This window comes from Bos mutus, chromosome 4 (genome assembly GCF_027580195.1).
Source record: "Bos mutus isolate GX-2022 chromosome 4, NWIPB_WYAK_1.1, whole genome shotgun sequence".
Taxonomy (NCBI): Eukaryota; Metazoa; Chordata; class Mammalia; order Artiodactyla; family Bovidae; genus Bos; species Bos mutus.
Genome location: NC_091620.1, coordinates 112,574,262 through 112,587,437, shown reverse-complemented (window position 1 = coordinate 112,587,437; position 13,176 = coordinate 112,574,262). Strand labels below are relative to the sequence as shown.

The 13,176-nt window shown below is 40.3% G+C and overlaps 1 protein-coding gene across 7 annotated transcripts in view; it reads left to right on the top strand.

Moving 5' to 3' along the window:
• The window catches only part of ZPBP (zona pellucida binding protein), a 141,383-nt gene extending 131,278 nt beyond the window's left edge, over positions 1–10,105 (top strand). For all 7 annotated transcript variants that reach the window (XR_011463915.1, XM_070368833.1, XM_070368829.1 and 4 more), the window contains one exon: positions 6,603–10,105. Coding sequence is in view for 6 of the 7 variants with exons in the window: in XM_070368833.1 (XP_070224934.1) it covers positions 6,603–6,697 (95 nt within the window). In the remaining variant the exon portion in view is untranslated. The remainder of the gene's footprint in view (positions 1–6,602) is intronic.
• Positions 10,106–13,176: the final 3,071 nt, after the last annotated feature.

The window sequence follows — 13,176 nt, the reverse complement described above, 5'->3', positions numbered from 1 at the left end:
AGACAGATCCCACCAGTAATCAGTTCCTAAGTGTCCTTCACCATCTGGAATACACAGAGATGCAGAGAGTTGGGTAGAAAAGAGAAGGGGAGGGAGAAGACAGAGGCGACCTAGTGGAGAGAAAGGAGAGTCCAAAGGGGGAGAGAGCAGTCAAGCCAGTAATCTCGCTCCCAAGTAAAAATGGGTACCGAAGGTTGGGTTCTTAAAGGTACAAAATTGATAACAAATACCAAAAAGCAAAGATTAAAATTCTAGAGTAGAGGTTGGATTTTCAAAAATACAATATTAAAGAAAAGAAGAAGAAGAAAAAAACAAAGTCACAAAAGTTGTTAAATATATATATGTATGAAGTGTGCTTTTTAAAAAATAGTCTTTTTGGAAAAGTAATAGTAGGTTATAAAAATTAAAGGAGTAATAGAGGACTTAAAAATTTAAAAAAGAAAAGAAAAATAATGATCATAAAAATAGTAAAAATATATCTAGGACTTTCTCCGGTGGTATTGTGGGCAGTGTGGGGTCAGTTCATTTTCAGATAATTCCTTGGTCCGGCTTATATTTCTCAAGATCTATAGGCCCCTTCCTATGTAGTCGGTACTAACTACAGGGTTTTAATCTATTGCACCTATCACTTCCAAGGCGGTTCGCTCGGTTTTAGCTTCTGTTTGCTGGTCTCTTCAGTGTCTGATTTCCGCCCTGACACAAAGGGGCGGTGGTGGCCACTTTTTTAGGCTCACTTGTTCAGTTGTGCTGTGGGGAGGGAGGGACGCTGCAGACAAATAACACTGGCGTGTACTTGTAATGTCTCAGCCACACTGGGCCTGCCCCCACTCATGGTGTGTGCACCCTCCCTGCCCACACAGCTCAGGCTCTAGGTTGCTCCACCGGGAACCATCCGAGGCTGGCCCTGGGCTGCATGCACCTCCCAGGTCTAAGCTGCTCAGGTTCAGGCACTCGGGTAGTCCTCAGAGTCGCAGACTCTGTTGGGCCTGTGTTTTGTGCCCTTCCCAGCTCCGAGCAGCTCGGGTGATGAGGTGTTTGGCGAGCGCGGTCACTGCGACTTATCACCTCTCCCGTCCCTGCCGCTCGGTTTTCTGGGTGTACAACTTGTGCACCTTCTCAGGCGGATGACTGTCCAGAACCCCAAGAAGTCTTAGTTAGCAAAGAAGCCTGCTTGCAGTTTGGTAGATAATGTCTCTCTGGGGCTGTGATTGCTCCCTTCCGGCACTGGCTGCCTGTCACCAGAGGGGGATGGTCTGCAGCTGGCTAGTTCTGTTCAGCCCTTCTGTGTGCGGGCCTGGCGGTGTCTTAGGGCTTTTCGCATGGTAGCTATCCCACAGTCTGGTTTGCTAGCCCAAATTAGTTCGCTCTGATTACCCTTGGGGGCATTCAGGCCCGAACCTTAGTCTAAGCAATGCAGCCGGCGCCTCCCTACCCAGCCTCGCTTGCTAGTGGCGGGTGCAGGCGTCTGAGCTGCTTCTCCGCTGGTTGAGTTACTGTTGGGCTCGTAATCTGTGGGTTTTAATTACTTACTTATTTTTCCCTCCCTATTATGTTGCCCTCAGTGCTTCCAAGGCTCGGCACAGCCTTGGCAGTGAGAGTGTTTCCTGGTGTTTGGAAACCTCTCTTTTTAAGACTCCCTTCCCGGGATGGAGCTCCGTCCCTACCTCTTTTGTCTCTTTTTTTGTCTTTTATATTTTTCCTACCTCCTTTCGAAGACAATGGGCTGCTTTTCTGGGTGCCTGATGTTATCTGCCAGCATTCAGAAGTTGTTTTGTGGATTTTACTCAGCGTTTAAGTGTTCTTTTGATGAATTTGTGGGGGAGAAACTGGTCTCCCCATCCTATTCCTCCACCATCTTAGGACCACCTCCTGCTTAGGCTATTTTGAATCCCTTGAGATTTCAAATGAGTTTTGTGATGGATTTTTCTGTCTCTGAAAATACCACCACTGAGATTTTGATAGAGATTTCATAGAATCTATAGTTTTCAGAGACAGAGATTTCATGGGTAATTTTTAGTAGTACTGACATATTAATAACATTAAATACTAAAGAACATAGGATATCTTTCCGTTTATTTGTCTTTGGTTTATTTCTGCAATTTTTGGTAGTTTTCAGTACACAAGAAATTGCCTCCATGGTGAAGTTACAATAGCATATATTTTTGATGCTGTTGTAAGTAGAGCTGCTTTTTTTTTTTTTTTCCTTTCCTTTACAGATTGTCTAGTCTATAGAAACACCACTGATTTTTGCGTGTCAATTTTGTATCCTGCAACCTTGCTGAATGTTGTATCAGTCAATATTTTTTAGTGTGGAATCTTTAGGATTTTCTTCATATGAGATCAGTTCAGTTTGATCGCTCAGTCATGTACAACCCTTTGCAACCCCATGGACTGCAGCACACCAGGCTTCCCTGTCCTTCATCATCTTCCAGAGTTTGCTGAAGCTCATGTCCATTGAGTCAGTGATGTTATCAACCCTCTCATCCTCTGTCATCTCCTTCTCCTCCTACCTTCAATCTTTCCCAGCATCAGGGTCTTTTCTAAGGAATCAGTTCTTCACATTAGGTAGCTAAAGTATTGGAGTTTCAGCTTCAGCATCAGTCCTTGCAAAGAACATTCAGGACTGATCTCCTTTAGGATGGACTTGTTGGATCTCCTTGCAGTCCAAGGGACTCTCAAGAGTCTTCTCCAACACCACAGTTCAAAAGCATCAATTCTTCGGCACTCAGCTTTGTTTATAGACCAACTCTCACATCCATACACGATACTGGAAAAACCATAGCTTTGACTAGACGGACCTTTGTTGGCAAAGTAATGTCTCTACTTTTTAATATGCTGTCTAGGTTGGTCATAACTTTCCTTCCAAGGAGCAAGCATCTTTTAATTTCATGGCTGCAGTCACCATCTGCAGTGATTTTGGAGCCCCCCTCCCAAATAAAGTCTGTCACTGTTTCCATTGTTTTCCCATATATTTCCCATGAAGTGATGGGACCTTAGTTTTCTGAATGTTGAGTTTTAAGCCACCTTTTCCACTCTCCTCTTTCACTTTCAAGAACCTCTTTAGTTCTTCTTCACTTTCTGCCATAAGGGTGGTGTCATCTGCATATCTGAGGTTACTGATATTTCTCCCGGAAATCTTGGTTCCAGCTTATGCTTCATCCAACCCAGCATTTCTCATGATGTACTCTGCATATAGGTTAAATAAGAAGGGTGACAATATTCAACCTTGACGTACTCCTTTTCCTATTTGGAACCAGTCTGTTGTTCCATGTCCAGTTCTAACTGTTGCTTCCTGACCTGCATACATATTTCTCAGGAGGCAGGTCAAGTGGTCTGGTATTCCCATCTCTTTAATAATTCTCCAGAGTTTGTTGTGATCCACACAGTCAAAGGCTTTGGCATAGTCAATAAAGTAGAAGTAGATGTTTTTCTGGAACTCTGTTGGTTTTTCTATGATCCAGTGGATGCTGGCCATTTGGATCATACCCACTAAAAACAGGGATAGCTTCACTCTTCCTTTACCATTTGAATTTGCTTCCTTTTTCTTGTCTAATTGTTCTGGGCAAGACTCAGTACTGTGTTCAATGGAAGTAGAGATGGTCGCCATCTTTTTCTAATCCTGATGTTGCAAGAAAATGCTAAGCTCCCATCTCAAGGGATTTCCTAGTTGAACTTCTCATTAAGAGCATGCTCAGTGTCTTATAGTTTGATCTTTATTTGTGTGTCCCAAATTCTTGATTTGTCTGAGCACTATTCTATGGATCAATAAAGTAGCAATCATTGGATATTTGTATTTTCTCTTTTGGGCCTGTTTTTAATTTTCTGTCCTTTTCTCATTGATTGATATGAATTATATATGTTTTCTGAATGATAGTCCTCTGATGGCTACATAGCTGCAACTATTTCCTAGGTTTCCTGCTTGACTATTGTCAATTTTATTTCTTTTTATTAAGTTTCTAATTTTAATACTAAATGAATCAATTATTTTCTATTATTGCTAGTCACTTTCTTTTTAAAGAAATTAGTCCCCATCTAAAATTCATGGAGATTTTTTCCTGTATTTCCTTACCATTTCTTTATATGTTGATACTGATTAGTCACCAATGGTTCCTTCTCTTCTTATTGAAATAATCAAAATTTAATTAGGCTACTCTTTTAATTGTAGCTGTGAGATATTCCATTCCTGAGACTCAAACCTGAAAGATAATTTCACTAATTTTGTACTTTAAATTTAATAATATTTTAGCATTTTTCCTCAATTTTGCTTAAGAGAGAACAAAATATTTCAGAATATATCCTAGGAGAGAGTGTTACAGATAAGGGCCCTGGTCTGGTACTCAGTGGTGAAGAATCTGCCTGCTAATGCAGGAGATACAGGTTCAATCCCTTGGTCAGGAAGACCCTTGAGAAGGAAATGGCAACCCACTCCAGTGTTCTTGCCTGGGAAATCCCATGGACAGGAGGGCCTGGCAGTCTATAATCCATGGGATCACAAGAGAGTTGGACATGATTTAGTGACTAAACAATATACATATACAGTATTATGAAAGCTGTTTAAATATAAGAATATTTATTAGAATATCACTATTTATGCTTTGGTTTCAATGGTTTTATGCCAGTTTCTGTTCTGTTTGTGACAGTCATGTAAAAATATGTGTGTAAGACTTCATGTAGGCTTCTGTTCTCCATGTTTAATGATTTAACATTTTTAATACCTTTGCTCAGTCTTTCCATATTTGTGCTTCAAGAAATATTAATATGCTTCTTTGAGAGAATGTGTACCATGGTCACACTTCTTGAGAAACACTATATCATTAGAATTTTACCACATGCATTTTTACTTTAAATACTCTTCTTATTACTGCAGCAAATCAATTTAATTTTGTTTACCAATTTTTTTTCCATCTGGAACATTAATTTCCAAATAAAATATCTATTAAAACCGAGGAACTCTATGAAACCTAGAACAGAGAATACTTTCTCTGAGTGATGGTTAAGATATTTCCCAATTTGAGAAAATATGTATTTTGAAAGAAATATGAAATTAAATAATATAATATGACCCAGATCCAATCAGTGACATGTATTATTAAAATTACGGCACTAAAAAAAATCTTATTTCATGGCCTATGATAACCCATCCTTGGATGTGCTCTTATTAACATCTTTGTGGTCCCTTGGCTGATGACATATGCGATAGGAAAATCGGAGACCCAAGCCCTGTTAGAGGGCTGATGTCTTCCCATGACCTTCACGGCAGTACACACGTAGAAGAGGTGGGTGAAGATAGCAGCCATGCAGTGCACAGGGCTAAGCATTTGTTGAGTCAATGCTTGTCACAAACTTGGTGTTTTCTTTTGTAAGTCATCTGATTTCAGTCCTCACAATAACACTATGACTTGACTGTCATTGTACCTCTTTTAGAAATGTTCAGTTCAGTTGCTCAGTCATATCCGACTTTTTGCGACTCCATGGACTGGAGCATGCCAGGCCTCCCTGTCCATCACCAATTCCCAGAGTTTACTAAAACTCATGTCCATTGAGTCAGTGATGCCATCCAACCATCTCATCCTCTGTTGTCCCCTTCTCCTCCTGCCTTCAATCTTTCCCAGCATCAGGGTCTTTTCAAATGAGTCAGTTCTTCGTATCAGGTGGCCAAGAAATGAGGAAGCTAGAACTAAGAGAATTGACTACTTTGCCCAGGATCCCAAACTTAGTCAACAAAAAGAATGTATTTAACATAATGTATTGGTTTCTTTCTACCTTTCTTTATTTCTCATCATGCAGAAGGAGCATTGGTAATACTCATGATAGATCCTTATGTTAGGGATGACCAAACTGAGTTACATTTTAGGATAAGTAGTTTTTCTAAAATTACACTTTTAGCCCATGATAGAAATAGAATTTGAAACCAGATGATTGTTAAAAATAATCTGCAAGTCCTTCCCATATTTGCGGCTGTCTTTATACATCTGGAGTATGCTTACTATGGACCACCTGGTAGTCACATTGTTCTAGAATTTCCAGGATGGCCAATAAGCCTTCTAATGTCAACACTGTGGGCTGTCTTGGCTTAAGCTTACATGAGACATTTAGAGGAGTCAAACTCATAGAAACAAATTGTGGAATGGTGGCTGCCAGGACCTAGAAAAGGGGGAATAAGGAGGTGTTTAATGGGTGTAGAGGTGCAGTTTGTCCCAGATGCAAAAGTTCTGGAGATTAGTTGTGCAATGATTTGAGTATACTTGACACTACTCAACTATCCAGAGGGATGGTATGGTGAGGAGGAGGGAGGAGGGTTCAGGATGGGGAACACATGTATACCCGTGGTGGATTCATTTTGATATTTGGCAAAACTAATACAATTATGTAAAGTTTAAAAATAAAATAAAATTTTAAAAAAGTATAAAAAAATAAAATACTTGATGAACAAACAAATAATAAAAAAAATGGTTAAAATGGCAGATTTTATGTTATGTGCATTTTACCACATTTAAAACCAAAAAGAAAAAAAAAATCTTCTTTGAAAATGTATTCTCCATTAAAGTTAAACTACATGGCATTAGGAGACTGTTACTTATTAACTTATTTTTTATTCACAGTAATCTGCAGCCCTGGATCTTATAACTCCCGTGATGGAATTCACTGCCTTCAGTGCAATAGCAGCCTGGTGTTTGGAGCAAAAGCATGTTTATAGGTCCATTTTGAGCTCGTCGATGGTTTGTCAAACACAAAAGTATATTTTTGAAGTATTAATATATAATAAATCACTATTATGCCAAAATTAAATGTATTAGATTTTACAAAAAAAAAGATGTCATTTTAATTGAAATGCTGTATATCCAAATTCTTTATACACAGAACAGCCAATAATCTTTATTCATTAATGCCAGACCTACATATGACTCCAAAATATTTCTTGGGTCACTGTATTTAAGATAATTTCAAATATACTATATTAGGTTAACCCAAAAGGTTTTTATTATTTTTCAAAAATTGCCCATTTTGTCATTCAGTTCAGTTCAGTTCAGTCGCTCAGTCGTGTCTGACTCTTTGCGACCCCATGAATCGCAGCACGCCAGGCCTCCCTGTCCATCACCAGCTCCCGGAGTTCACTGAGACTCACGTCCATCGAGTCAGTGATGCCATCCAGCCATCTCATCCTCTTTCGTCCCCTTCTCCTCCTGCCCCCAATCCCTCCCAGCATCAGAGTCTTTTCCAATGAGTCAACTCTTCGCATGAGGTGGCCAAAGGACTGGAGTTTCAGCTTTAGCATCATTCCTTCCAAAGAAATCCCAGGGCTGATCTCCTTCAGAATGGACTGGTTGGATCTCCTTGCAGTCCAAGGGACTCTCAAGAGTCTTCTCCAACACCACAGTTCAAAAGCATCAATTCTTCGGCACTCAGCCTTCTTCACAGTCCAACTCTCACATCCATACATGACCACTGGAAAAACCATAGCCTTGACTAGACGAACCTTTGTTGGCAAGGTGTTGTCATTATTGTATGTTAACTAATCTGAGGCCACCATATTCTTCTACAGTAATTGTAATTTCAGCTTGTTTCAGTTCTTTTCTTTAATTTTATGTAATTTTATTCCTTGCAGTTTGAACTTTCATAGCTCAAAGTCACTTTTTTAAAACTCCAAGTCTTACTATTGCAATTTTTAGCTACTTTAGTTAAGACCTAGACCCATACAGACACATACCCCCAAACACATTATGGATTTTTAATACAGTTCACTGTGGTGATCTTAAACTTTTCAGTTTAAAGTCCCTCAAATTATCTTTTTAACATCTTAGAATAAAGCAGTCATTGTAGGTGCCTAAATTAACATTTGAAGGACTTCTCTGCTGGTCCAGTGGTTAAGAATCTGCCTTGCAATGCAGGGGACACAGGTTCAATCCCTGCTCGGGGAACTAGGATGCCACATGCCAAAGAGCAACTAGCCCACACACAGCTAGACAGTCTCTGCTGCGTGCCACAACTAAGACCCAGTGCAGCCCAATAAAGAAATGCATGTCTTTAAAAAATGAATAAATAATTCGCCATTTGAGCTTTTGTGGAGACAAAGAGGAGCTAAGCAACCCCTTCCCCAACAGCCTCTCTAAGGATGAGAGTCCAGCAGCTCTTCTACTCCTTCACTGTTAAAGCATCTGTGACAGGCATTGCTACAGCCACCTCACACTCTCTCACCCTGGGGTGTTGTGTTCCAATATGAAAAACTGCCACAAATTTAGACATTAATTACAGGGAAAATACATGAGTAAATCACAGAATCAGTAGCTTCTCAGTTTTATACTTACTGCTTTATTATACTTGTATCAGCTTTATTATACTCTCTTTGGAATGTTTCCTGTGTTTCTCTTCATCTTTCCTTTCTTGAGACATGAACACATGTGAATGGCAAATGCACACAGGTTGGATCTGGGCACAAGTGTGCAGGACACTGGACAGTTTACAGAGAGGCATTTACTGACCCTGAGGCCCTGCATGGCATTTTGAAAGGTCCAGTTACTATATTAGCTTCTCATTTGTTCTCCCTGTAGGTAAGTGTTACCTGGAATTCTCACAGAAATACAGAGGCAAGGGAAATGACATTTCTTTGTGAGCCCTAGTGATGTTTCTCTAACAGGCCTTTGGACTGTAATCGTTTTGTAATTGTTTTCCTCTATTTTTGAGAGGTTTTTTAGGAACCTTATTTCTACCCTTAAGTAACATGTTTCTGCTGTTTCACTGTTTGGGTAGCTTATTGTTCTTCTAGCACATGCTTTCTGTAGCTTGTAAAAGACCTATTAAGTCTCCATCTGTGAAAGCAGTGCAGCCTCCTTGAGTTTCCAAATTTCTACATTGTATAGTATGATGAATTGGGATACGTATTCTTTCCTTTGTACTCCCTGAGTTGGGATTAGTTTCTTCTTCTTCTTTAACAGCTCAGAGGACTTGAATTTCCCATGCGTCTTTGTAAGGAGTGACCAGGATCAACTGGGAAGCAGCATGGGGTGTTGCGGTGGTGTGGGCAGAGGAGGGCAGAAGGACTCAGGGTGAGAGGGGACAAGGAGCAGGGCGATCACGGCCAGCTACAGATTCTCACCTCACGGAGGCTGGCCAGAAGCAGGGCCACGCAAATGACGGGGCGGAGCAGGCCAGATTTAAGCGTGCAGGCAGAGAGAACAGTTTGTAGAAACTGAAACAGAGAATAGACTAGGAGAAGAAAGAGAAATGTTCATTATTTCTCTTTCTTGGGTCCCATAGTGAAATGTTCTTTGCCCTGTTTGATCACGTGTCACATTTATTTTAGTTGCCTGTATGTCTGTCTTTCACATTCAACAATATTAATACCAGAGTATTCCTAGTTTCCTAGCCTTCTTCATAGCACATAGCTATGAGCTTAGTAAGTTTTCAGTTACTTAATAGATTATTAATGTCCCATCAATATAAATGCTTTAAAACTAAGATAAAAGTTGCCTCTATCGTATTGACAGATTGGTTGTGGAATGTTGAAAGTTGTAAGCAGTTGACAATGTGTATGATTAAAAACTATCAACTAATCCCTAAGATAGATTGTTGACATAAGGCAGTTTCGATGTTTATTATTTTTGTTAATATCAAAATAATATCTTGCATTTATATAATGATTTATTTTTATCGAAACTTTTCTTAAATTACACAGTCTGATGTTTACATTGACCTGTGAAGTTATGGCAAATATGATTCCATTTTGTATTTTATTTTTTAGATTTTTTCTCATTATAGATGTGTAATATGTACTCATTTGGCAATATGTAATATTGGTCCAGTAATTTCACTTAAAGGACACTATCCAAAGGAAGCAGATTAGAGATCAGGTGAAATATTCCATCTAGGGTTACTAATAATGAAAATGGAATTAATAGAAATTATCTACAAGAGCAAAATGGTTAAATAAATTATGTTGTTTCCATGTGGTAGCATGTTATGTAGTACTATATAGAGTTTAGAAATGGAGACACAAAGGTAGAGAACAAACATATGAACACCAAGGGTTGTGAAGAGGGGGTGGGATGAATTGGGAGATTGAGATTGAGATATACACATTACTGATACTTGTGTAAGACACATAACTAATGAGAACGGACCGTATAGCACAGGGAACTCTACTCAGTGCTCTGTGGTGACCTAAATGGGAAGGAAATCTAGAAAAGAGGGGCTATATGTGTACATATAACCAATTCACTTTGCTGTACAGCAGAAGCTAACAGCATTGTAAAGCAATTATACTCCAATAAAAATTAATTTAAAAAATAAAATATTAAAATTTTAGGTCTTAAAACACAATGAACCAAAATGTTAAGGGTGACCATTCTTTGTAATAGATTCCTGTGTGAGGTTTTTTTGATACCATCTGTTTTCCAGATTTTCTGCAATGAAATGAATTACTTTGGGAAATCCTGGAAGCAGTAAACATATTTTGACAAATGACAAGAGTAACCATTTGGGGAAGACACTGTTGCTCATCTCTTCAGTATCTACTCGCCCACCTTCTTCCCAGTGGAACACCAAGTTTGTTTACTCCAGAGAACTGTCCTTCTTAGCCAGTCAGCATGTGGCTTTTCTCTGACCTCTGTTTTGTTGAAACTGTGAGGTGAATGCCCTGAGGATGGAGCCCACACTGAGGACCCAGAGTGGAGACTCAGGAAGAGCTGGGCCTTGATGGTGATGATGAATCACTGCCCTTATTTTGTTTGAATCCCAGCCTGTCCTGGATACCCCAGCTCTGTGAGATACAAAAGCTTCTTTAGTTAAAGCAAGTTAGGTTTTCTGCAACCAAAAGCATGCTAATTGGTAGAGTGTTCATTCATTATAGGAAATAGGTAAAACAGAGGAAATTAGAAGTAGGGGGAGAATACCACTTATTGCTTCATAACCTGGATGTCAGCAATGTTAACATTTGGGGAAATTTCCTACATTTGTGTGAATTCTTTATTCATGCATATGCAGCCAGTATGTCCCTTAATATATAATGTTTTCTGTAGAATTGTATTCACCTCAACATAATTTTGGGATTCCCTTGTAGCTCAGTTAGTAAAGAATCTGCCTGCAGTGCAGGAGACCTGGGTTCAATTCCTGGGTCAGGAAGATCCCCTGGAGAAGGAAATGGCAACCCACTCCCACTTGTCTGGAGAATCCCGTGGACAGAGGAGCCTGGAGGTCTACACAGTCTATAAGCTCACAAAGAGTCGGACATGACTTAGTGACTAAATCACCAACATAATTTTAATGACTATTACATTTGATACATTTCAGCAAAATTAATATGGTGAAACATTTCTAGTTGTTGGACATTGCTGCTGCTTCCAGATTTTCACTGTTCTGTATAGCATTATAGTTAACATCTTCTTTCTTAATACTTGGGTATTTTTAAGTCTTCTCTATGCTGAGTACCCAGAAGTAGAATATTATAATCCTTAGGACCATTTGCTAGATTTCTTTCCTAAAGAATTGTACCAATTTATAGTCCCACCACGGAGAAGGCAATGGCAACCCACTCCAGTACTCTCTCCTGGAAAATCCCATGGATGGAGGAGCCTGGTAGGCTGCAGTCCATGGGGTTGCTAAGAGTTGGACACAACGGAGCGACTTCACTTTCATGCATTGGAGAAGGAAATAGCAACCCACTCCAGTGTTCTTGCCTGGAGAATCCTAGGGATGGGGGAGCCTGGTGGGCTGCTGTCTCTGGGGTTGCACAGAGTCGGACACGACTGAAGCAACGTAGCAGCAGCAGCAGCATAGTCCCACCAATGATATATATCAGAGTACATACTTCACCACACCCTCTCTGAATTCATTTTTAAAATGACTTATTTCAACAGATGGAAATAGTTTCTCATGTTTTTTTCTTTTTTGGAGTACTGATGAGGTTGAGCATCTTCTGATACATATAATAGATAACACTTGGTAAGCTTGAAAGTGAAAGTGAAAGTCAGTCAGTTGTGTCTGACTCTTTGTGACCCCATGGACTATACAGTCCATGGAATTCTCCAGGCCAGAAAACTGGATTGGGTAGCCTTTCCCTTCTCTAGGGGATCTTCCCAATGCAGGAATCGAACTCATGTCTCCCACATTGCAGGCAGATTCTTTACCAGCTGAGCCACAAGGGTAAGCTTGGTTAAGCTTGAATCCTAGCAGTTCCATGGGTGTTTGGTTTCCAAGGGTTACCTACAGTATGTATAGAAAATTGTATTTGCTGGCTTATCAGGGATGTGCATTGGTTGTGTCAGAATTACCCAGTGGGGACCCTTCCAGTTAGTTATGTCTTGTATAATCCTCTCTCTCCTTGAATGTGGGTAGAACCTGTGACTTGATTTTAGACGATAGAAGGTATCAAAGATGACAGAGTCACTTGCACAATTGTATTACATGAGGCTCTGTATTAGTGTCCTGGAGCAAGAGAAACTCCTGCTGGCACAGAAGGAGCTGCTGTGTCATGAGTGGACCTATAAGAAGACCAGCTGGTAAGGACCTGCAGGGGGCTCAGAGAGCTGAAGGCAGCCCCTGCTATCAGCTGGCAAGAAAGCAGTGCTTCAGTCCTTAGACCGCAAGGAATTGGATTCTGCCAGAAACTACATGAGCTTAGAAGAGGACACCCTCCTGTAGAAAGGCACCCAGCCCAGCCAACCCCTGCCAACAGCTCTGTCCTGGGCAGAGGACCTCTCTGAACCATAGCTCAGACTCCTCTCCTTAGAAACAGGGATGAAAACAGGATTGTTTCCAGTCATGAAGCATACAGTGATGTGTTACGCAGCAATAGAGTATGTACCCAATGCCCCCCTTCATGGGTCACAGGCTTGTGATGAAGGGGCTTGTGTAACTCCATGAAGCTATGAACTGTGTGTGCAGGGCCACCCAAGATGGGTAGGTCATAGTAACAAGTTCTGACAAAACATGGTCCATTGGAGGAGGAAATTGCAACCCATTTCAGTATTCTTGCCTCAAGAACTCCATGAACAGTATGAAAAGACAAAAAGCTTTGATATGGAAGATGAGCCCCCTCAGTCTTAAGGTGTCCAATATGCTGTTGTGGAAGAGCGGAGAGTATTTACTAGTATCTCTAGAAAAATGAAGCGGCTGGGTCAAAGCAGAAATGATGCTCAGTTGTGGATGTGTTGGGTGGTGAAAGTAAAGTCCGGTGCTGTA